At 38.7% G+C, this 25,723-nt stretch overlaps 2 protein-coding genes across 4 annotated transcripts in view; one reads left to right on the top strand and one right to left on the bottom strand.

Moving 5' to 3' along the window:
- Positions 1–191: 191 nt before the first annotated feature.
- On the bottom strand, positions 192–3,963 carry LOC128371216 (putative fibroblast growth factor 1). Of its 3 annotated transcripts, none has more exons than XM_053331477.1 (4): positions 3,903–3,963; positions 2,594–2,810; positions 2,056–2,159; positions 192–1,645 (listed from the first exon to the last, which is right to left on the bottom strand). In XM_053331477.1, exons 2-4 carry the CDS (start codon positions 2,760–2,762, stop codon positions 1,460–1,462), a joined length of 459 nt encoding a protein of 152 aa, XP_053187452.1. In that variant the 5' UTR covers positions 2,763–2,810; positions 3,903–3,963; the 3' UTR covers positions 192–1,459. The 3 variants fall into 3 exon arrangements, with proteins under 3 accessions (XP_053187452.1, XP_053187451.1, XP_053187450.1); XM_053331476.1 differs by having other exon boundaries at positions 3,839–3,944; XM_053331475.1 differs by having other exon boundaries at positions 3,835–3,938.
- A 7,996-nt stretch (positions 3,964–11,959) lies between these two features.
- LOC128370991 (rho GTPase-activating protein 26-like) overlaps positions 11,960–25,723 on the top strand; it is a 95,820-nt gene continuing 82,056 nt past the window's right edge. Inside the window, exon 1 of the mRNA XM_053331181.1 lies at positions 11,960–12,113. Within this exon, the coding sequence (XP_053187156.1) occupies positions 11,960–12,113 (154 nt within the window). The remainder of the gene's footprint in view (positions 12,114–25,723) is intronic.

Raw genomic sequence — 25,723 nt, 5'->3', positions numbered from 1 at the left:
TCTCTACACAACACAGTACACACACACACACACACACACACACACACCCACACACACACACACACACAAACACATTCATCAAGCTGATTGACAAGAGATGCACTGGGAAGTAGACAGTACATCAATACATTCGTAATTACGTTCGTAATTAAGATATAAAAACGCACTTAAATGCATATGTTTTTCAAAGGAAAATATTCAAAAATAGTATTCATTTATTTATGGATATTAATGCAGTTTTATTTCATACATTCAATACAATATGTATTACATTGTGAAAAGGTGATCACATTACCTTTTTGCTACTTGTGTACGTATAAATTAATTATTTCAAAAATGTCAAATCAGTGGAATTTAATTTGATTAGCAATAAAATATCATAAATAAATATTCACAATAGTAATTTAACCTAAGAAGTTGTTACACTAACATGTGTTTCAGCAAAAGAAGAAATATGTTTACAGAAAAATACTGTGCTATGACAAAGTAATACAAACATTTTTTATGTACGAATTCTGTGGTCCAGGTCAAAAAGGTCCCTCTCACCAAATATCAAATAATCCAGATCTGAGTATTTGGTGTCTCAAACATGTTGAATGTGCTGAACTCTGCTGCAATGCTGTTATAACAACAACATAATTATTTTCTATTGTCATGGCAATCGGAGATAAGAAAGCTGTTTCTAAAAGAAATATTTTAGCTCTAAGATCATGTCTTTCAATGTGTACCTTAATGTAAAGTTAAAAAAATGTGATGCTTTGGACAACAAATTGTAGAGAGTTAAATATGAAGAGCAGCATTGCTGTCAACACATTGAACACGAGTTGTCAGTTTTCAATCTGTGTGTCAGCAAACATCCACTGACTGGAAGTGCTCTTAAGCAAGGCACTAAAGGTATTATATTATTACTATTCTTTTCTGTGCTGTCGTACTTGGACACAGTCACAACTTGGGAAAGAAAATGTGTTTCTTTGAGTAAAATTCAATGCCAGATGGTCAGCACTTTAAAAAACTGCGTTTTACTGCTTTGTTGGTTTCCTTTATGCCAGATGTGATTAAATGTGAAACTATTTCTGTGTAAAAATGGTGTATCGCTGTCTTCCAGCAGTGGTATTTCATGACCTCGGTCAAAGTGAACACCCATTTATCAAGATTGACATACATTTTTACTGCACACAATTTCAATCTGCAGTGAAAGGGTATAGCTCATATCTGTGTGAAGCTGCTTATATGAGCTGGATCATATATTCCTTGCATATGCAAGGGGACTAAACAAAACACTCAAGTTTTTTAAGTTTAAGCTTGAAACAGCATTAGGTGTTCACCTCAGGCTTTACTTTACAGCTTCTAATTATTTTAAGTGACCTTTACATGGGATACTGTGGTGCCCAGTGTAACATTGCACTATTACTGTGTATTTAAAGACATAAGCGTCCATGGATTCTGGTGTTGTCTTGCTTTACTTGTTGCCTACTGGCCTTGGCAGGAAATAGATGGCCTTCTGACCCTGGTGGGTGTCTTGTCCTGCTTTGGGTTGACCGTTCCTTTTCAGGCCAACGTACCAGTTGTACTTCTGAGAGCAATATGTGTTGTAGTGGTTTTCTTCATACTTCTCCAGGAAGTAACACTCATCATTCAGTGCTTGCTGAGACAAGAAAATGAAAGAGGAGAAGATTTTTTTAATTGCAAGTCGTATAATTCTTGCTATAAATTCATTTTAAAGGTTGGATATATTTATATATATTCACACGGCAGCACAAAAGCATGGTGTAACAAATAGTATGAAGTGCTGAATATAAGTATAAGAAACTATTGCAAAACTGTAATGTTTTACTGCCTTATGATGCTCATCTCTTCTTCCTAATGACTAACTATTACTCATGATGATTTATCAGTGATTGGAAAGACTTATGCAAAAAAAAAAAATCCACTGTGAGTTTTCCATGTGTGGAAACAATTTCAGGAATGACTGACTTAAGCTACTAACTGTATCATATCTGCTAATACTTTAGATCTCATTTCTTTTTGAAGTATACAACTAATGTAAACACATACTGATCCATAGAGGCGTCCATTTTTGTTCATGGCCAGGTATCTTCCTGTCATCTCACCCATGATGACCACCACTCCCACACTCACAGCCTTCAGCCTCAGGATATCTGTAACACAAACACATGACACTCTAACATAACAACGCTGCATTACATTTTATGTTGACTTTCCAAGGATAAAGTGGAAGATAAGCTCAACTAAACTAAATGTAACCATATATTTTCTCCTGAAATAAATATTTGCCCAGCATTTTTCAGAGAATGTAATTATTTGTGTTCATGGGCTACTACTACTACTACAGTAACTCAAATCCCTTAGCAGATTTACCAGAACTTGGTCAAGAGGACTTTAATTCTTTGTTCAAGTAATTAGTGAATTCCTCACCCGTGAGCCTTCAAACTTTACTGTTCTTCCATTTCATAAACTGTAAGTTAATGTTGTCACTCTCCTCTATCTTTTTTATCCTCTATCTTGCCCTTGATTCAGAAACAACAGTCAATCACTCATCAAAAGGAAAGGGAAAAAATGGTTTCTTCCTCACCATAGGGGTCATTTTCCTGCCTGCCACCATTCACAGTCCCATCTGGTAAAATCCTTAGGTGATATCCTCCATTCTGGCTGTAAAGTCTGGTCAGTGTCCGGTGCTCCTGCCTGGACAGATCCAGAGACGCAGGTCCAAATGGCAGCACTGTAACATCTCCCTCAGACATCCTGCACAGAGTCTGAGGCTTAGATGAGGCAGTGTGATGTCCCTGTGGCTGCAACGACAGAGAAGATCCACCGTGTTCACTGTTCATGTCACCTGGACTGTGTCTGAGACACAAGAGAAAACAGGAACGGGAAGACAACGCTGCCTTCATGGTATGATTCCGGGAAATGTTTCCCTCCCCAGCCTCCCTCAATCACTTTCTCCCTCTCTCTGCCTCTCTGTGTCAACTTATTTAAAGCTCTCCCCTTTTTTTCTCGAAGAGATGAAACCAGCCAGGGAATCAAATCTGAATGGATGCCAGCCAGACATGCCTGAACATCACTCTTTTTTTGTAAAAATAACGTCCAGATGTCAATGATGTAACTTTCACCTGAAATCAGCACAAGGCCAGACAACAAAACAAACAACACGTGGATACAATAAAGGACAGAGGAAATTTACAGTAATGGTTTTACCCCCTCCTGGAAATGTTGCAAGTGCCAGCAATAGTCTAACAAGTAGGAGGCAAAAGTACACATTGTAATTCACTTGTGAAACACAAAAGCCATTTTCCTCACACAGTTTATAGCAAAGCAGTTTTGTATTAACACCCTTCATTCATTTGCTTTTAGCTGACTACATTTTACAAAGAGTCAAACAAATCTCCAGCAGCCAAGCACTTAAAATCTTTCCGCTCAAGGAACCAAAATCAAGCTAGACCTGCCGTCTGTGTTCCCCTTGGACTGTCTGCTTCCTCAAGCTTATCCAAGAGACAATCAAGCCCATTTTAAAAGCCACAATGTCAGCGTAATCTCAATATCCTAGTGGGTAGAGATCCCAGAGCAGCAGTAGCTGTCATGAAGTCTGTCCTGTCAAATGGAAAAGGAGCAGGGAAGCTGTGAAGGACCCAGTCAGTGGTGATACAACTGTGGTCTTGATTATCATCAGAGGTAGAATATAACTGCTATAGAGCCAGGCTAGCCCACATCTGGAATGTCTCGGAGAGGCATAAGAAACAGAGGGAAAGAGAAGAACAAGGAAAGTGAAAGACAGAGCAGTGCAAAAGCCACAAGAGGAATTTAAGGCCTACCCACTCACAGACTGTTTTTCCTCAGAACAGGACCTGGAGAAGAATGTTGTATTACGGTATATGAGAGCTTACTTAGTGCCAGACTGGTCCGCAGGGACCTTCGGACAGAGCTGCTGGTGGGAATGACGTCAAAAGTCCAAGCGGTGACTGAGACAGAGTGCGGACGCGTGGGAGGAGAGATTGAACCTGTGTGTGTGTGTTTGGATGGGGGGGAAGATAACTGAAGGGGATGAGGTTTGGCCTAAAGTAGAGTAAAGTTCTGCTGGGAATGAAGCATGAAATAAAATATTGTTGATTAATGGCTGCGCCAGTAAAAGTAATTTTTAAATAGTTCATGGAAGCTGAACAGAAGTCAGGCTTTACTACCTTTGAACATGTAACACATACACACACACACACACAATCCAAAACATCTAAATTCATTTCTTAATACAAAGTAAGATCAGAATCAGCTTAATTTTTCACTTGCTTTACTGTCAGAGTGTATTACTAGTGAATCATCAGAGGTCATCGTTGGCCAGCAAGATTCCCACTGAGACAGCAAGGCTCTTCAACTGTATTCAGTCAGTCACCTACCTGTGAGAAAGTCATGTGACCGTGCCCCAGATGAGCCAGCATGTCCTCTTCTTTTCCTCTTTTTCACTGCCCGTTGTGCAAAATTTCCTTGTCTTTCCTCCACCAGAGAAGTGGTTGGACTTCAGAGACTTTAATGTGTATGTCTGTATTTGTACTCCATCTACCACCCCCCTCACCTCACCACCCTTCTAACTACGTCAGAGGACTCATTTTAACAGGCCATCGTCACAACTAAAATTACCACACTAGAGCAGAGAGAGAGAGACTCGGACAGAGTGACGCAGGTGTCTAAGCCCTGGGATCCAGCCAGAGCCTGAAAATGAGCCTGTCTGACTGAGAGATGATACATTCTTATAGCAATGTCCTCCTGGAGACTCTGGTGAGCAACATAATATAAATATTTATAAAAGACAGAAAGAGGGTGACTTCAGATCCCAGAATTACTGTAATCTTACATAATGCCAGTAGTTCAGTCCAGTTTCTTCTTAGATGCTCAGCCCAGAGGATAGTTAATGTATGTCACATTACATGTATACAGAAGGTTCTCCACATTCCTGCAATCCTAAAATAGAATTGACAATATATGGTCATTCATACAGTAAATGTACTCAATCCATACAGTCAGTACAGTCATAAGAGGAATGAGGTCAGGGGAAGATGTAATATCACTCACATTCCAGTTTTGTAACTAGAGCCCCAACAGGAGTGAGCAAACAGCAATGATGACACACTTTCTGGATTATTTCTAACTGGGAATAAAGATACTGGATTTACTTTATGCTGTCATTCACATCCAAATAGCTCCTCCTGAGAAGAGAAAGTGAGACAGATACTAATATTAATGACAAGAAAGATATTTGATCCATGTATATTATTATATAAGGAAGTTAAATGTTAAGTCACCTCAGGGACATGATAGTGATTTATAGTTTATCATTTTGTATGACACACCAAATGCATTTCCTGAAGCCCTGTTATTTGCAGGGCTATTTTTGCACAGTTTCACTCTCTGTCTCATGCTCTTCACACAATAGGAAGTGGTAATGTGCAGTCAGGGTAAATTATTCACATTGACTGCTTCGTCTCCATCTTCTATGTTAAGATCTACCCTCTGTAATTCATTCTCTTTAGTACATCTGCATTTTGGAGTCACTCAGCCTTTCGAACTCAAATAATCATGAGACATACTGCGAGGCTGTCTCATGTGAGGACTGTGAAGTGAAAAAGGGACACATTGCCTAAAGTTTAAGGGAGGAAAGAAGAAGAAAATGACAACAAATAAAGACATAGAGATCTTGAGCTACTTTTCTCTCACCTGTTTAAAATGTTGTGCTTCACAGGTTTTTTGGACACTGCTACTATGGAGGTTAATAGTTGAGGTAAAAAGTAGCGAAGTGGCAAATGAGGGTAAAGCTGCTGTACCTCTGTTTACCAGGAGATAGAAGAATATCACCTGTCACAATAAACTCGTATCGTGGTACAACACAGCACAAAACAAAACAAAAATTAAAAGTTTAAAATTCAAGTCACAGTTGGATAAAAGTCAAACTGAACAACATGTGAAATAAGATCTGTTATTCTTCCACCATTGTTGGGGAACTGTGAGACACCCATTCACTAATCAAGTGAAAAAGCACATTTGGAGAATATTGTAAACAAACTCACACTCACACTTTTTATTTCAGGACTGGAGACGTGTAAGCCTACATGAAAGGACAACGTTTCAAGTCTGTATTGTCTTACAACAATACAACAATGGTCAAATGAACACTGAAAAGAGGTTTTGCATACTGTAATTATTCCTCCAGTTAACTGGAACACTTAAAGATCCCCTCCGAGTGTGCTTAAAATGTAAGTGGTGGGAAACAAAATCCACAGTCCTGGTTTGGAGCAAAAATAGAATGTAAAAGATGACCTCATGTTAATATGACTCTTCAACAGTCTGAGTTAATCAAATACAGTGAATATTACAGTTACAGTCTGTGTAGTAAAATAAAGAAAAATCCCTCTTTTTGTCTCAGGACAATGTTATCCTGTTTTTCTGCAGTCAAAGTAATTTAGCACTAAAAAGACTGCAACTATTATGTTAGATATTAACTTGGTTTGACTAATTTGGACAACTGACACCTCATACTGGCCTCAGATTAATTTCTGAATATATTTGTGCATAGAAGGACTATCACTTATATTGTAATTTCCTTATGAAGGGGTTGTCTAATGGCCAGTATGGACAATAGGAATGATTACAGCAAGAAAAACATGTGTCAATAATCATATGGGAAACTGACTGTTGTATTGAGACAGACTTGGAAAATTGTGAAACTACCCTTTAACTGATTTTGTTTATCATGTTGATATATCACAACCTTATAAAGACGATATGGAAAAAGTATTAGCTGTTTGTTTACACTTCCAGCAGATATTAGATACTTAGATTCTAGAGAAAAAATATGGACTGGATGAATGTTTTTTTTCTTCATTTGATGTAATAATGAATAGTGTTTTTCTATTTTTTTAATTTTAAGGTGACTTAAGATATAACTTGAGACAGACATAGAGGATATAAAGGGTCTTCCCATCTGGCATTTGTTTCATGTATTTATGGAGGAAATTCTAATGTGTAAATATATATTTTTAGCTGTTAAGTAGATAATTGTGTTACTGAGTTTTTAACAGGAAGCTTCTCTGGGAAACAAGGCAGAGAATGAAATCAGAGAGAGGCAAGACAATCTAATTAACAGCATCTTGATGACCATAAAGTATCTTTCCAGTGATATTGATTAAAGGCACTATGATTATTCAATCACACTAATGTGAATGTAAATTCATTTTTAATTTAGCCTCTTTCAGCCCCAAGTCACAACAGCACTGTTATCATAACACCCCTGGACTTTACCACATTGTTGAAATGATTTACAAATAAAATTCAGAAAAGTGCACGTCATATGTATTCATCACTTTTACTGTGAAACTCCTAACTAAAATCAGCTGCAACCAATTGCCTTCAGAAATCACTTAATTAGTTAAATAGAGTCCATGTGTGTGCAATTTAATCTCAATATAAATACACCTGTTCTGTAATGTTAGTGAACATTACTAAACAAACAGTATCATGAAGACCAAAGAGCTCGCCAAATGGGTCAGGGATAAAGTTGTTGAGAAGTACAAAGCAGGGTTTGATTATAAAAATATCCTAAGCTTTAAATACCTAACTGTTAAATCCATCATTAGAAAGAAGATGGCACAATAGCAAATCTATTGAGAGAAGGCCGTCCACCTAATCTGATAGACAAGCAAGGAGAGCATTAATCAGAGAAACAACCAAGAGGCCAGTGGTACCTCTGGAGGAGTTGGAAAGATCCACAGCTCAGGACAACTATTGTTTACTCCACAAATCTGGCCTCTATAGAAGAATGGCAAGAAGAAAGATGTTGCTGAACAAAAGCCCTAAAAAAAATCCTGTTTTGAGTTAGCCACAAGTCATGTGGGAGACACAGCAAACATGTGGAAGATAGATGAGATACCCTGAGCAGACCATCAGCAGGTACTGAGAAACTAGTCAGGATTGAAGGCAAGATGGATGGAGCCAAATACATAGCAGTTTTTGAAGAAAACTCTTCAGTCTGCAAAAGAGCCGAGACTGGGCCAGAGGCTCACATTCTAGGAGGATGATAACCCTAAACATGCAGCCAGAGCTACACTTGAGAGGTTTAAGACAAAGAATATTAATGTCTGAGAATGGTCCGGTCAAAGTCCAGACCTCAATCCAATTGAGAATCTGTGGCGAGACTTGAAAATTGCTGTTCACAGACAGAGCTTCAGCTATTTTGCCAAGAAGAATGGGCAACAATTACAGTCTCTAGATGTGCAAAGCTAGCAGAGACATACCCCCAAAAGACTTGCCACTGTAATTGCATTGAAGGTGGTTCTACTGAGTATTAACTCTAGTGCTTGTGCATCCAACAGACTCTGCTTTTTTGTCTTAAAAAAGGGGCTAGGACTACACAAACCTGCCTATTTGTTTTGTTTCACTATTTTAACATGTTCGAAATAAACTTAACTAACAAAACAAGAAACTGCAAAAAAATTAATAATAAATCGAAGGGTGTTTAGTACTCATGCAAGGCAGTGTATGCCTGAAAACTGGCCTCAATGTGGATTTGGTTTATGTTTAATTGGAGACAGTTTCTTAAACTTAAATCAACTACAGAGCATGAGCTCATACTGGGACTAATTCTGTATGATGACTGAACATGAGTTGTTGACATGTATTGGCATTTTGACTCAAGATGGCTTATGGTGAAATGAAAAAAGCATGTTTTCCATGCACACATTATGTTCTTCCAGCATGTCAAATGACAACATGTGTTCTATTTCAGATACAACATGATGTAATTATGGTCTGAACAATTTGACTCAGGCTTCTATTCTTTAAAACATCATTGTTTTATTTTAGTGCTATAAGTGATTTTTATGACCAACTTTCACCTTTTTAAAAGTATGTTGTCATTTAAAATAGGAGACAAAGTTAAAGCTCAGTGTGGTCATGCAAAAAGCTGTTTCCAACATGTACCTGACTATAAACTGGTTACTTCTGGTTCTTGAAATAGCCCCCTGCATCATACACAAACAACACCTACGACTTCCTGTCAATACTTCCGTACAGCACGCTGTGGCAGATGGAGGAATGAGCAAGCGACCATGGGAGAGGAAGTAGTGTATCTAAATCTGTTTTCACACATGAAACCACAAACATAAAATGTGCATGTGTCAATGACATACATGCAATTGCAGTCACTCGATAATTACAGTAAGCCTGTGCACTATATGATCCATTCAATTTAGGCCTTGTGAATCTGCTTGAGATAAAAAATAAATAATTTGGGGTTTTACTTTAACAAGACAAAACAAATATTAGAGGATATATGGCAAGAAGGGCCAGTTTCACTTAATTAGACTTTAAATTCAAAGGATCAACAATTTGTAGTAACAAGAAGGTCACTGCTGACTAAGGGAAGGAAAATCTGTTGCAGTGCAGCATTTTGTCAACAGAGGGCGCCACAGAGTGTAGTGGGGGCTTTAATCCAACGCAGATACCCTCAGCAGAAATTCCCCGCTCTGGTTGAAATGACATCAGCATCTGCGTCCACCAACCAACCACACTCCCAGCCTACTGCTGGAAAAGATTGTCTATGCTCAGGAAGATGTAATACTCAACAGACATTTGACCATACTTGCTAACATGAATTCAATTTTAACATGCACTCCATTCTGCAGTGCTACAGCTAACTGACTTGAAATGCCTCATAAGTTAATTAGCTCTAGTTACTTTCACCATTTTTATTAATCTTCATTAAGATGTCATTAACTGCTTTAATTGAGTCCATGGTTGCTTGCGTGACATGTCTGCACATTTCTTTCTTGTTCCACATAAACTCCAATCCCAAAAAACACTTAGTGCACACAAACTTTGGACCTAGTCAGTTGACAGCTAATTTAGCTCAGCTTCTACTTTATCCTGGTGTATATGCATGTACAACAGGGTGAAGTGGAAGGCCCATAGATGTTGATTGTTACATCCTCAGTCCATGAACTGTCCAAGTAAATTGCATTCAGGCAGTCCAGGGACACTTATCAAGTAGACATGTTTATCACCAGCAAGTTGTCCTAACATCCAGTCCAACCATCCAGTGATAAATATAGTGCAAAGAGGGCAAATTGTTCCATGACACTGGGGTTGACTGGGTATGAGCCCCGTAACTGACAACACTACGGAGATGCTTTGTTATGCCTTGCAGGTGTAGGTGTCAGTGACCTGCCCATGTGTCAGTGTTTATCACCAAGTTGTTAGGATAACTTGCTGGTGATAAACAATGAATTCTGGGATACTGGAAGGATAGGGTAGGATGGGTTTTGAGCCAAATTTCAACAGAACAGGAACCCTGACTGTCTCATGGTTTAATACACAAAGCTTACCTGTACCACATAGCCTACCTGCAACATATTACATACTGGCCCTCGGTCCTCTTTTGCTAGTGACATGTATGGTCACATCAGTCTGTCCACCACTTTGATTCGGGATTGGATGGATTATGCATTTTGATAGTCTTGGTCATCAGATGATGAATACCATTGATTTGGTGATCCCCTGCTCATTACTCTATAGCACCGCTGTAAGGTTGACATTTGTGGATCAGAGTGAACTATATTGTTCTTATTCTTTGTGTGTGAACCTGATAAATATTTGCTTTGAGTGACAATACCATACGGATGTTTAGCACTGTTATGCAAACGGCCTCACAGAACAGCTCCTGTGGCCACATATATGTTATATTTCTTTCTTTTATGACCTATTCAGTCCTGAAAGAGACAGATATTTTTTCTTCGTTTTTAAAATATATTTCTTTATTTTTATAGGACTGTTGTAAAATAATTGGTTAGATTTATGTAATTGAGGCCATGATATTTTATAGTTTAACAATAAATTTTATTGTGTAAAATGACGTCAGTGCATTGAAACAGTAAACACAGATGGGAACTTAATAATTATAATTAGCTACGAAAGAAAAGACAGAACAAAAAAAAAATGCATGTTAAATTTGAAGAAAGAAAAATGATCAAGTATAGCCTAGATAAAATGCTGCTCATGTAAAAATACATATTCGCTGATGCTGATATATCTATAATAGGCCAATTTCAGTCGGTTGACCAATACATCGGTCGGGCTCTGTGTACAAATAAAGTAAAATAAATAAAAAAGAAGAAATTAAGACTTCTTAAAATGGTTTGTATAAACGACACCAGAGTGAGACATCTTGTCTTTAAAAAAAATCATCTCTGTTCTGGAGGAGCTGACCGCCCCCATTGATCGTCTCTTCACCCTGTCCTCCTCATTGGCCGAGAGGGACGTCAATCAGGGGATTATCCGTATCGGGGTAGGTTGATTATGGTCTGCGGCGCTGAGTTGAGCGGGGCAAGGGAGAAAACAGTGCATTTAAAACCGCCCAGGGAAGACACCGCATTTAGCGAGGCTAGTTTTGTGTTTTTTTTCCTCACAGCCTCCCTCCCACCTTTCCTCGCCTCTGTCTGACTCTGTCCGGTCCAGAATGACTTGGTCGAGAGCAATGCAGCACCGGTTCACCTGAGCAAGTTGACACTTTTCTTTTAAAACCCCGCCAACACTCCTGCTAGTCTGCTGTGACTTTTTTTTATTTCATTGAATTGGATGCCGTGTCGGACTGCTGCTACCCTGAGAGAAATAGAAACAGTGTTGCTTGTGTCAACTTGAGTGTTTAACTAACCTGTAAAAAAAAAAAGGGTTATGCAGCTAGCTAGACATTTCTCTCGGATACATCTCCACCGGATTGTTTGCATGTTGTAATTGGATTTTGCATCATTTCCAGCAGCAGCAGCAGCAGCAGGGGCAGCACCTAGTAGCTCAAGGATTTCTCCCCTTCTCTTGTCTTCTCGTCTTGTTCCTCCTCTCTGTCTGTCTTGTCTCCTGCTTGGAGCTTTTTGCCGGGTCCAGTTTGTTTAGAGAAAAGAAGAAGAAGATGGGTCTTCCTGCCCTGGAGTTCAGTGACTGCTACTTGGACAGCCCTCAGTTCAGGGAGAGACTCAAGTCCCATGAATTGGAGCTGGACAAGACCAACAAGTTCATCAAGGAGCTGATTAAAGACGGCAAGGCGCTGATCCAGGCTTTGAAAAGTAAGTGTGTGTGAGAGAAATCCTTTTGGCACTATTAACTCACTGACATTAATGCACACTGCTCATATGGGGCTGGGGATGGGTTACAGAAAGCTTTGGCAATAGTTGAGATGCCTCCAGGTGTGTGTGTGTGAGAGAGAGAAAGAGATATCCCAACTGCCCTGGAGGTCTTATCTCAATTACACTGAAATCATATGAAAACCTATTGCTTGGCACTCTGTTTTTGTCACTGATAAGGCACATTACAGAAGTGAGGAGGCACATTGGGTGAATTTGAATGAGTGGTGCACAGTGTCCTCTGAAGCTGTCAGCACATTTGTTCCCCTCAGCTTACACTGGGAGCCATTTAGAGGGCATTCACTCACACTGATGAGTGCTGGTATGTGCACAAGTGTGTTAAAAGGCTGCAATGCTGTTTAATGATGATAAGGACTTTTAACTACTAAAGTTCAACCTGCCAAATAGCTGTTTTAAATGACAAGGGGAAGTGACTTGTTTTGCCCTCCTGGCTGTTAATGAGGTGAGTCCAAGTGTGAAAACTCGTTTATTTTATCCTACGGGCTTCCTTTTTTGTTTTTTGATAAATACAGTACAGTATGAATAAAAACAGCTGGGTAATGGGAAGATTTAGTTTGAGCATACACACTGACACTTGTTATATTTAGGTACAACAAGGCTGGTGATGGCTATGTTAAGGTAAAGGATAGTTCAGGTTAGGTAAGGCAGTTGTTAATGATAAGGAGAGCCTGAATCCATGAGAAGACTGGATTATATTGTTTCTATTTGTCTGAAGTTTTATTTCATGCCAGGGTTTGCTGCTTACCTTACATTCATTCCTTATTTGGGCTGGGCAATATCTCAATTTTCTTAATATTAATACTTAATATTGTCTTAGATATTAGATATTGCTGGATTGCAGTGAATATTCTGAAGTTTACCAGATTTTTCTAGTTCTATTATTTGCCTTTACTCACTTGCTCATTATATCCACATTTACTAATGATTATGTATGTGCATATATTTTGTGAATCCACCAATAGCCATCTCTATAATATAGTTACAGTGTCAATATTGAGGTATTTGGTAAAAAATATTGAGATATTTGATTTTGTCCATATCACCCAGCCCTGCGTGTAATATTCTAATGTGAAAGTAGTCAAAAGTATTTTGTCAGATATTGCAGTGAGAATAATAATGATACTTTCTACAGTGGGAACACCTCAGAGTATTAGAAATTATATTGATTAGGGTTAGACCAAATGTCCAATTGTATCTATAAGCCTGATATTTCATATCAATTTCTCAGTGTCGTCTCAGTAATTCAGTGTGTTTTACTACATGTTCATTCTGTTCGTATGCCTTTAACCTGTCAAGCATAGCATCTTTTTTTCATGTAATTTATTTTTGATTGAAAATGGACAGATGAATAGATTCTGAAATTGTGTTACCAGCATTGTTAGTCCATATATTGTAAGTTTTCTTCATTTATGTACAGTAGCTACAGGATTGGCTGCTGTTTCCAGTTTTGTGTTAGATTTGTGTTTAGTTTGCATGGTGCATATTACACACACACACACACACACACACACACACACACACAGACTCCTGATACTGTAGATACTATTGTGTTATATGATTATTATTCACACTGGTCAAACCCAGAAAGAAAAATCCTGGAAAGTCCAGGGCAGATCAGGCTACCGGTTAACCTGAACTTTCCACCCCATGTCATCGGCCGTACCTTTTTAAAAACAAGCTTGCCCTGTTCTCTGTCACCACAAAGCTCTGTCAGCTGATATGCAGCTATAAAGACACATCTGTTTTTGTCCAGTGGCGAGATCTAGAAATCAAACAGCATGGTCTGATTCACTGAGGTGGGGATGAATGAGACAGAGAGAGAGAGAGAGTCATTTGCTTGTTCTGTGCTATTGTAGCAGAATGCTGCCTAGAGAGAGCAAGTCAGCACATTTTCCTAGTTAATCTTTTTATACCTGTGCTACCCAGTGCTACAGGCTTTTGCTGGTACATGAGATGAGACTCAGTGAGTTGTGACACGTCTTTCCTGTCAGGTCTGCCCTGGGATTTTTTTTTAGTTGCTAATTGCTGCTGGAGGATGTTGCCCAAAGTCTCCTGACAGCTTTCACATGTGTTTTTGTTGTAATGACTACATGCGCGTTACCACAGAAGGAGAGAGCGAAACATTTACAACCGCCATGTGCCATGTTACTCAAATCCTTACAGCGCTACTGTGGACTGAAGCCTGTTGTTATGTCTCAGCCCTCTGCGTATTTTTAATGCAGTTCAGAATACAGGGCCTGTATAGGGGTGTATGATATGATGATTTGATTGGATTTCACTTTATTATAAGACAGATGATGATATAGACTTTTGAGACAACATATATTTCACTAGTGGGTATAATGGCAAAAAATATCACATCATGATTCTTTTTGAGGATGCTTTTAAAGACTAATTAAAAAAAAGGCACAGATACAGTACACCTGAGCTTTTGTCATGTTAGCTTTTGTCATGACAGAAAGTTAGTGCTCCCAGTTAGCAGGAAAGCTAACTGCAAAAGTGTGGCATTTACCTGCAGTCCAGCTGTCAGTTTAACATGACGTGTAGCAGGTGAGCAGCAAACATTACATACATTAAAACTGCCACAGATTTCACCTTCAGATTGGAGATATGGTACAAGGCGCTTGACAGTCCGGTGCTGTTACCTGGTAGCCTCCTGCTAGCAGACTGCCCTCTTGGAGCTGAGCTGATACAATGTGCACTGTAGCACGGTACTAATGATCTCGCTCTAAATGAGACATTATAATCATCTACAATCTTATCTTCATATCGCACAACACTACATTGCACTGTTGCCAGAGTTAATTCTATAGGTGCTTTAGACTATTGCATTGTTGTAAATCAATAAGTCTGACTGTTTTATGGCAACACTGGTGACCCTTTTTCTACCAAAAACAAACATGCCCATATGTCATTTTATGTTTAAACACCTGAATCAATTGAATTTCCAGAAATTACCCTCAGGATCTTGTCTGTATTTCCCTCCACTGGGTTGTATAGTACAGTTCTGTTATGGATTAATTTTAGGTGCAGTCAGTGTAAAGCTTTTTGTTGCTGATGTTGGTTTCTTTAAATAATTAATGTTGCCAAGTGCAGAAAGCATGGAGGTAAAATGCACAAACTGCACCTTTTGTGCTGCATATAATCTTAAAGTAAAAAGTAAAATTGTTGTTATTATTATTATTATTATTATTATTTTATTATTATTATTATTATTATTATTATTACAAATGGCATTTTTGCATATCTGAAAACATCTACTGATACAGAAGTATCTATGATAAACCATTATCAGCTGATATGAATGATATATGAGGTAATTAATGATTTTGCTTCTTCTCTTCTCATATGAGTGAGTAAGTCAAGTGATACCTTTTTCTTATTTCAAGTATGGGAAAGTTTCACACAGAGAAGCCATTACCACCATTATGTATTTAAAACAGCTCTGTCCTTTTTGTGGGTGTCAAAATGGTTTATGCAGACATGTAGACACATTCAGACAAATGCCTGTGCTATGTGAACACGCACACACAAAAAAGCTGTTTCAGTATAGAGAAAAACCACACAGTCTCCCTTGAATATGCAGTTGTGAGACATACCCAAACTTTGTACACATGCATATATACACACAGGCTCAAATATGTGCGAGTCTCAGAGTGTGTTAGCCAGATGTCATTTAAGGGCAGATCTAGCTTGTTATTATGGAGCCAGTAGTGATGTTTGGTTCCCTGCTCCACCTCCGACATGACACGGCTCAGTCAGCCAAAGAAACCTTTATTACTAGCTGAGCATTCAGTGGTGCGGTGAGGAAAACAAGTCACCATGTTTAGACAGTTTATACGACACAGACACACGATGATTCTGTGTTTTCAGCTGAAAGCATGAAGAGAGTTTGAGTTACTTTAAGTACACTCTTTGCTTTGCGTATCATCAGTTCACAATGTTTGAGTTTCTACTCCAGCTCTGCCTTTGCTTTGAGAAATCTTAACTTTATCTTATCATCCTTACCATGTAATTCAGTCATATTGCAGTGACTGAAACACCCCTCAACCCCAACATAACTTCAATTGGATTCCACACAAATATATAAAAAAAAGGTTTTATTATTAGAGACAGAGATAATAATCAAATGTTCTGTGTTCATTACAAGTATTATCCTGTGTATCAGTAATCTGAATGATGTTGCAGCTGCTTTTTGACTCTACCAAATAATGAATTCTGGGTAAAAGACAGTTTTCTTGGTGATTTATTGACCTTTAGACATGTAAAGAGACCGATTTAGAGACCGCTAGCATTTGGTACAACAGACAGTGGTACTCTGTTAATCAGTTGATCATTTACTCAAACAGTCAATAGAACAGTTCATGATTACAGTGGTCTTGTTTTGTCCCACAGCTTAACTGTCATGGGCTAGTTTTTCATAATGAGGTCATCATCCGCTATATGGAAAGGTCCGCTTCCTGGACTTGGTAATGTTTCAGTCTGAAAGTCATCTTTCCATAAAGACATATAATAATAATCACATTGTCATGCACAGTTGGGCTCTCTCTCTCACACACACACACACACACACACACACACACACACACACACACACACGTTACAGTAAAAGCATGACATTATCATTCTGTCATACCGATCATTTTCCTTAACCATTAAACTGTGTTTTTAGGGCCTTGAAGCATGAAACACGAGCAGCTCAGGGTGCAGCTGAGGCTCCTGTTAGTGTTGGCTTCATGTGTACGTGTAATCCTATACATGTTAGTGCTTACATGCTTTAACTATGGATATAGCATTCCTTAACAAGTATTTATAAGATGAGAGTGAGCGACCGCTGTGTGCACTATGTATGTGGCCTACAGTGTGTAACCTGAGAGTGTGTGTATCCTAACCTTATAGAAGCTGACGAGATGATGCTACCAGATGTGTCAACATGTCAGGAGGAGAGATGCACACAGATAAAGACAGAGAAGGAACAAGAAAACAAAAAATCAGACAGATGTAAATGGTGGTTGTCCCAATAAAAGAAAATGTGTTTGATATCACATCGTTTCTCAATATCAATCAATCTTCACAAAGCTTTTAAAACCATGTCAACTTAACTATTCACTTAAAGCACAGGACATCATTCAAGATGTTGAAAAGACAACAAATGGCTCCTATTCATTATTGATGGCTACAATGATCAGCCAATGAATCTTTTAGTTGAGAAGGGTTTATTTAAGCAGGGAAACTGAAAGTAAACTCTTTTAAAAATAGTCTTGATTTATTGATAGCTTATTGCCTGAAGAAGAAGTCTGTTTTTGCTTTCATTTGCAAAAAAACTTACAGATTGAACAGTAAGATTTCAGAGACTGGTTTTGAACTCTATACTGGTCATGGTGGACAGACAAGATTTATCCAAATAAAAGAGTGACTATAAACTTTGGCCATTTGGAGAAATAGTTGATACCTAAACTTTTATAAACATCAAAGTCTCTATAGGAAAATAACATAGTAAATCTGAAAAGCTAGTTGTCCTAAAAATACCTTTTTAAGTACAGTATGTGTATATATATATATCAAAAGCTTGACCCTAAAAGCACACACATTGTTCAGGCATGTGTGCTGTGTTGCGGGCGGCCTGTGACTGGTTAAAAACAGCCCTCCACCCATTAGCGCCATCTTGATTATGGCCTAGTTTTCAGGCGACTCCGACTTCTTCAAATTGAACCTTTAACTGCCCCTAGCAACCTCCCAAGCAAGCCATTACCCTAACTGAGGGCATGTGTAGAAAAGTCCCAGTGAAGGAGGAGTGGGAATTCCCTGAAACTGACCACGCACTGTTGCAATCCGTGTCTCTCCCTCAATCTTCTTCTTCTTTCTTCACCTTCTGTCTGTCTTTTTGCAGCCACCCACTGTGCTGTTGGTGAAACACACGGAGGGTAATAACAGTCATTCAGTGGCTCAGCTGTCAACTCTGCTGATAGATGAGGGTCTCACACACACACACACACACACACACACACACATACACACACACACACACACACACACAAATGCACACTGCACCATAACTAATTCTCAATTATGGCTGATGGAGGGAGTCGATCCTCTTTTGAAAGGTCCCGAGCAGAAGAAGAGTATTTGCCATGGGGCAAAAAAAAGAGAGAAAAAGTATGTGGGGGTGTTGCTGTCTTTCAGAATAGCATTTAAAAACCAACAAGGCTCTATTTTTTTAAAAAACCCATCTCTTCAGGAGCTTGGAGTAGAGTAATCTAGGTTGTTGAGGATGGATGGAAGTGAGAATTGGTGAGGGGGGGTGGCGGGCAGGGCAGAGAAGCGAGGAGGGTGTCTGGAGGCATTCCCCTGAATACATCACATCTGAACAAAGAGGAAAGAAGGGTCTGTGCATGTGTGTTTTTATGCATGTAGCATATTCTCTGCAAGTATGATACTCTGGATTTGCACAGAGATCATACAACATGTGGGTTTCCCATTGCAAGTACATTTTTGCGTGTGTTTGTGCTCAGAGAATGTGTGTGTGTGTGTGTGTGTGTGCGCGCGTTGTCACTGCAATACAGCACAGTGGGGGTTGGGGGTCTTCCTCTAGCTATGACGTAGCGTGTAGAAGAAGGAAATTAGGGCACGACTCAGCTCAGCTTCAGTGCTATTGTTGCATTGCTTTTGTCAAGGCAGACTGTCTCTTGCACATTTGAGCATGCAGTCACTGGCTTTTAATACCATACTTGATCAAAATGACATATTTGTCTTGAAAAATCAGAAATTAAGAACCAGTTTATTGTGTTCGTGGCAAACACTGGGTTTTTGACTATACAATGATTTGAAATGCTTTAACGCAATTTTATATTTTAAAGATCCTCTGCAGACATGTTTTAATACATAAAATACTCTGCTTGATACGTTTTTTCCACAAAAAAAGTGAAATTTAGAAATTCTTAAAATGAAATCTACTCCTTCTCCCTCATTGAAACATTCAGAATCTATTCTCAATGTATATGTGCACTGTAGATTTCAAGTTTCCACATCACACTGGTGTAAGGGCACACTCACACTAGGCAATCGTACCGTGCCCAAGCACGTTTGCCCCCTTAAATCCGGATTATTTGGCTAGTGTGAGTGCAAGTGTACCGTGCTTGAGTACGGTACACTTCCCTGGCACGGTACGCTTGGAAGAGGTGTGCTTGAGCATGGTACACTTGGTCACCCATGCGCACTAGGATTAATATTTTTTCCCCAAAATAAGACATTTTAAATGCCGGGAAAAGAAGCCAATTTTCCAGGGAATCCCGGGAAATCAATGATTTTTAAAAGGCAACATTAGCTGAGCCCTGGTCATTTCAAGCAACACTAAATGCAACGCGGATACATTATGCATATATGGGTTCCCAATCCGACCATTTTTTGTGAATTATTTTATCATTATTAAGGCAAAAGAACTCAATTTATGTCCATGGACATTATAATGAATAGGCTATAGGGTTAATATTAGTTTGCATCCAGCGTGCTGCGTGGACTTCATTACATCTGCTGCACGGCTGTTACCACAATTATCAAATGCTAAGTTTATTGTCTGTGACTGTGACCATCATAAAAGTAATATTTTACAAATCTGCATTATATAAACAAACGAAATTTGTTAAAGTAAGTCATTTTGCAACTTCTAAGTCATTAAACTAAGTCTTACTTTTACTGGAGTAAAGAGTTGAATCAGTATGTCTGCTTTTACTAGAGTCTTTTTAGTATCTAGTACTGCATACTACACAGGCATGACTCAGAAGAACAAGCTTGCACTTTTTAATCATAGTGCGTTGTGTTAATTGATCGGCTGTGTCGTGTTTTACCGACGCACAGTACGCAAACACACACCTCTGCATGTTTTATGAGAGTGAACTGTCTATATGTTTTTGCGCATCGCATGTGTCGGAGGCAACCATGCTTGAGTACACTTGGGTTTGAGGTGATGTGAGTGCGGGCCAGCGGGGGACAGGGGAGGGGGGACATTCGTGCTTCAACACGGTACGGAACAACTGGCCCTAGTGTGAGTGTGCCCTAAGTTGCGTTGATTTTAAACACAGAATAGCAGCCAATTAAACATTTCAGCATTCATTTATAGATTTTTAGCTAGAAGCTTCCAGTGTACATACAGTGTATCCTTCCAAGTGGGCACCACAGGATTTTTAGCCTGTGGCCAGAATAAGTGATTGAGATCAGTTTTTTTCCCATACATTAGCTTTCAACATCTTTATTTACAGCAGGAATATGGGAAAGCTCCTAATGCTTCATCAACAGGTTGCATAAGAACATCCATGCTGGCTAGTACATCTATAATTAATAACCTCATAAAAAATCCATTAGGGTCTTTAACCAGGTCATCAAAAGTATTTGTAATGGACTTGGAAGCAAACACATTTGTTGCAGAAATGGCATGTGTATATACTATGTACAGATTAAAAACTTAGCGCTCATAACAATCACCACAGAAGTAAGGTTTCCTGCCAGTGTGCTGCTTCATCTCATTAGTTGAATCTTTGATGTGGAGTTTTGGTCCTGCACTCCAGCTGGACTGAGGCTGGTAAATATTTTAGCTTGGGGACTTTATTTAGTTACACTGCCTGGCAGTAATGCAGTGACTCAACCCCTCGATGCACTGTGGTATTACTTATGTGTGTGTTGTCTCTAATGACAATATGAGACTTATTCTCCTGGTATGCCACCTCTGCTATAGGCCCCGTAGATGCATGTACTCGCCAATGTGGCAAGATGACATTAGTCTTTTTTTCTTTATTTTCTTTTAATATTGTCGTGGCAGTCTTTATCAAATATTAATATTCACACAGTTATATGCCATCAGGTAGCTTTCAGATAGTTCATTAGAGAGAGGAATCTACATATTGTCAAAATAAAAATTAGGTTTGGATTTACAGGTTTGTAGAAGGAAAAGAAAGGGGAACTGAAAATGTGTTGGGGGTTGTCATGGCTTAGTTATACATAGGCTCACTCAATTAAGACATTATACCAACATTTAAGAGAACATGAAACTGTAAAGAAGGAAATGAGATTCAATCATGAAAACTACTATAAAGAACAAGTGGCTGGTAGCTCTAGTTGTAGATACGGTTTTGTTACGGTTGAAACCGTAACAAAAGGAAATAGGAGTATCATATAGACATGTAATTCCCATCCAAAACATTTATAAGAAGCAAGTAAAATCAGTATCTTCATTTAGGCCTGGATACTCCATAGCATTTAGGTAATATATTCAAAAAGATTCCCATTTGATTTAATTTCTGTAGCCTATTATCACCCCTCGCCATAGGTCCAACATGCTCAATGCCCTGTTTCTTTTTGCTTTTTAATTTATCCGTTCCTCACTATCACCGTTTTTTGAAGTGCCTGGATATATCTTTTTCTTGTCATGAACACTCAGTGTTGCCAACTTGGCGACTTTCTCGCTAAATCTGGCGACTTTCCAAACCCTCATAGCGACTTTTTTCCTCAAAAGCGACTAGCGACAAATCTAGCGACTTTTTCTGGTGTTATTGGAGACTCTGAAGTGGAAGCACGTATCGTTACTGTCCTCAACGAGTAGTGGGTGCTGCCGTGAGCCCCTCCCCTGTCCCAAAGCACTCACAGGCGGTCAGGTTCACAGTAGCCTCACACAGCTGCAGTCAGAGCAGAGAGGAGACCCACACCACTCCGCATCCACCCTGCATAACAGTCTTTTGATTCAATTTGATATTGTAACATTTAACAATACAGAACAAAATTGATTTACATTTAATACAAACAAACCAAGAATCAACATAAGAAAGCTAATTTGTAGTTCTTAACATATTTAGGGTTTTTTAACTCACTTTTTGTCTCTCCCAAGATGTTATTTCTCTCTCCTACAGTGTCCATTACAATAACATGCAAATGGTAAATATGCAAATTAGGCAATGACGTCATTTAGCGACTTCTAGCGGCTTTTAGGACAGCCAATAGCTACTTTCCTTACTGAGGAGTTGGCAACACTGTGAACACTACTATGTTTAAATCTGAGTCTGTTATGCTACAACGCAACCGCTCTCTGAAACTTGATGGTAAGTTTCAGATGGTAATGGTAATGGTAAGTTTCAGATGTAAGTTTCAGATGTGTGTGTATATGTGTGTATGTGTATATATATATATATATATATATACATATACATATATACACACACGTATATGGCTGTCTGTCTGTCTTCATATGTGCAGGTGACTCATGCTGTATTTCTGCTTGACCACATAGTTACAGTTCTGTTTAAGGAAAACATTGAGGCAATGTTTATCATTATCAACTCATAGTTAATACATAACTGCTTTTACCAACATGCAGACAGTTAGTTCTGCTTGAAGTTCTCTATGTTTCTGCCAAAATAAATTGAATGCTGAGATCATGTTTGTAATCAAGTGAGCTGCTAGGAGATACTGTATGTCTTTCTTGCACTGGCTTTAATTAAGTAGTGTTGCTCCACCTAATGTGATGTCATTTTGTGGCATCATGATCTTAAAATGTCCAGGTGTAGAATCGAAGGCATTATAGTCATGGTTGTCATTCTTTAAAGAAAAACCAGGAATGAGTGCCTTGAAATATGAAATAAAATGAAATGCTGGATTTGTCTCAACATACTAGTAAGTTTTACATATGAATAAAAATGTACTATAACAGATGATTGTTCGCATTCTCTTATGAATTTAGTCTAAATAAAGAAAAGGAGAAAAGGATGAGTTATGGTAAGGAAATAAAACGCATGTTACCTGAGGTCACATTATTCCACATGACTGTGTGTACTTTGTGCCTTTTTAAATAAGTCACAAGTGATGTGTTCATAAACATAGCTCAGTCCTAACTGGTTAGTATTCCTCAAACAAATGAAGCAGTATGCCATCAGGGTATGCCATCAGATAATGTCACTTGCAATCCAATTAGGGCTGGGTATTAGTTATTTTAAACCAAAATAACCCAGAAGCAAATCATATTGAAACTTTTTCAGTCAAATGATACCTGCATTCATTCTTCAGTTTAATGCAACATGCCCACGACTGCAGCAGCTACAACCCATATAGTCTGTGTTGATTATACTTCATATTTCAATCATTTGAACATTTTTAAAATGTATTTTTATAAAAAATCATTTGGATTAGGAGTGGTGGCATTTACTGTACTGTACTGGTACCAGTATTTTTACTGGTGCTGTCATTTTTTTTTAATGATACCCAGCCCTAAAGCCAATGAAAACCAACTTTATTCAAGAGTGTTCTTGAGTGTTCAAGAGTGTTCTTGAATCGAGCTTGAGTTTTTTTCATACAGCTGCATGGTCTGCCTTATAGAAAGAAATGTTTCTAAGTTGGTAGACAATGATTGGAGAGTAAATTTGTCACTTAAGGACAAGCTCAGTTTGGTTCTCTACACATTAATATGATCACAGCAATGTACTCTTAAGATCACAACGCACCGAGAATAGAGCAGGAAGAGAAGAAGGAAAGTGAACTCTTAGGAATGCTCTTTAAGTTTCTGCACACAGTTACCTGATTGCTGCTATTCACTCATAAAAGAGACAGCTGTGCTTTTCACAGCTGTGTAGGAACATGATTTTACTGCCGGTGGTTATGGACACAAATTGTTTAATTGGACTGTTTTAACAGCAGATGGAGGGTGGTGAATTATTGTACCTGACATCTCACCCAAGTCTTCTTGTGTGAAAAACAGTCAGCAGCCTGTCTGATGGAATCAACTGAAAAGTCAACTTTGTGTTTCGGCTTGAAAATGTACCTGACAATTAGAAATAACATGCTGACATTGTGTGTGCCGTTAAAGAAAAGCCGACACAGATAACACACATTCTTTTCTGTTACACTGGAGAATCCCCATCTCTTACTCTTACTCTTCCCTTCCGCCTTCTGTTTTGTGGTGGTTCTTAATTTATCTGCCAGCTATTCCCACAGGAAGAGCTAAAGGTTACATACATACATGCTTCTAAGTACATCAGTGTGATTCAGTGTGTGTGTCGTCTTTGTAGATCTTGCCTATCGTAGGCACTTATTTTTGGTTTAGCAAGAATAAGCTTTCTTTTCAGTGGCAGGCATCCATAAAGTGTCACAAGACCTGAATGACTTTGCTTTATGATGGTGGTGGAGGAAAATATGCTTCAATGTAATGATGCCTAGGTTATCCAAACAGGAAGCAACTGACAAAAGGTTAATTATTGAATACCATGGGAATGAAATGCAGAATTTGTTCCAATGCCAGAGGAAAAAGAAATGACAGAGGAAGGCAGGGATATTTATATAACCCTCTGCACCTCTTAAATGAGAATCTTCAGGTCAAAGTTGTCGTACGCTCCTTAGCCTGGAGTGTTGAGCTGTCAGTCCTAAATTCAAGACCTGTGTGATAATGAACTTGAAGCACTCAACCTGCAAAGAGAAAAGGTGTGGCTCTAAGTCACTGAAAAGAAACCTTAGGCCACTGTAGAACTCACTGCCCAGACTTGCAGCAGGTATTGTATTCAACAGGAAGATTTTTAATCTTGAAATATCTTGAAATGTTACCAGGAACATTTACAGAAGTAGATCATTTAGCCTGACCAGTTATAATGTGTTGTAAATCAGGCTGAAATATACAAACACCCACACATGCATACTGTATCACACTTGTACACATACACACACATACTGACACATGTTGTTGGTTAAAAAAAAACAATTTTTCTTCCACTTCAAAGCTCCAAAGTGAATCAGAGCAAAAGGAGAGGGGAGCCAGCATTGCATATCAGAAGCTGGCACAGTGTCTTCCCTCTTTTCGGGGAACTGTTAGTTCAGAGGTTGTAAGGTGAAAACTTGTTTGTTGTATCCGAGATGGATGAAACTTTCTCACATACAGGAGTGTCTTTGTTGTTTAAGAAGCAAGTCAGACTTTAAGCTTAAAAAGCAACTCAGGTTTTATTTTAGTTTAATGGCTCTTTTCAGGCCAATTGGAGTGTTGTACTTCCTTATGAGCATGAAGGAGAAAATATGTTTTGGTGCTCTGTAGCCCCTTGACTATGTTGAGGTCAATGGTGGAATGTAACAGTGCATTTACTCAAGTACTGCACTTAAGTATGAATCTCAGACTTCGATTAATAGACCTGCATTTTAATTTCCTGCCAGACTTTATACCTCTATTTCACTATAATTCAGAGAGAAGCAAAACTGAGAAAGACAAAATGATGTCTCATGTGCTGAGTTTGAGGTCAATGAGTTGTGGTTTGTGCCTAGAGCCTGTTGAACTAGTGAGACACCTTAAAACAAGTCTGTCTTTGTTGGATTTCTCCCTTTCAAGCTAATTTTTTAGCTCTTTTTTTCTGTGTCAAGACATGTTTGGTGTGCATAAAAAAACATTTGTACAATAAACTCATTCATTGTTGTGTCTCGGAAATACAATTTCAAGACTCAAATCAAAATGATAACTTTACTGCCTCTTCTGGCACAGCCTTCCTCTCTGTGGCTATCAAGTACAATTGTGATTTTGT

The sequence above is a fragment of the Scomber japonicus genome, chromosome 13 (genome assembly GCF_027409825.1).
Source record: "Scomber japonicus isolate fScoJap1 chromosome 13, fScoJap1.pri, whole genome shotgun sequence".
NCBI lineage: Eukaryota > Metazoa > Chordata > Actinopteri > Scombriformes > Scombridae > Scomber > Scomber japonicus.
Note: the sequence above shows the minus strand (reverse complement) of the source record. Positions and strands in the feature narration are given on the sequence as shown.

Bases quoted from the DNA above. Each gene is read 5' to 3' on its own strand.
- LOC128371216 (XM_053331477.1), bottom strand. From the start codon at position 2,762: ATGTCTGAGGGAGATGTTACAGTGCTGCCATTTGGACCTGCGTCTCTG. The intron at 2,160-2,593 runs GTGAGGAAGAAA...TTTGTGTTACAG, and splicing joins GCAGGAAAATGACCCCTATG to ATATCCTGAGGCTGAAGGCT. The intron at 1,646-2,055 runs GTATGTGTTTAC...TTCTTGTCTCAG, and splicing joins ATGGACGCCTCTATGGATCA to CAAGCACTGAATGATGAGTG.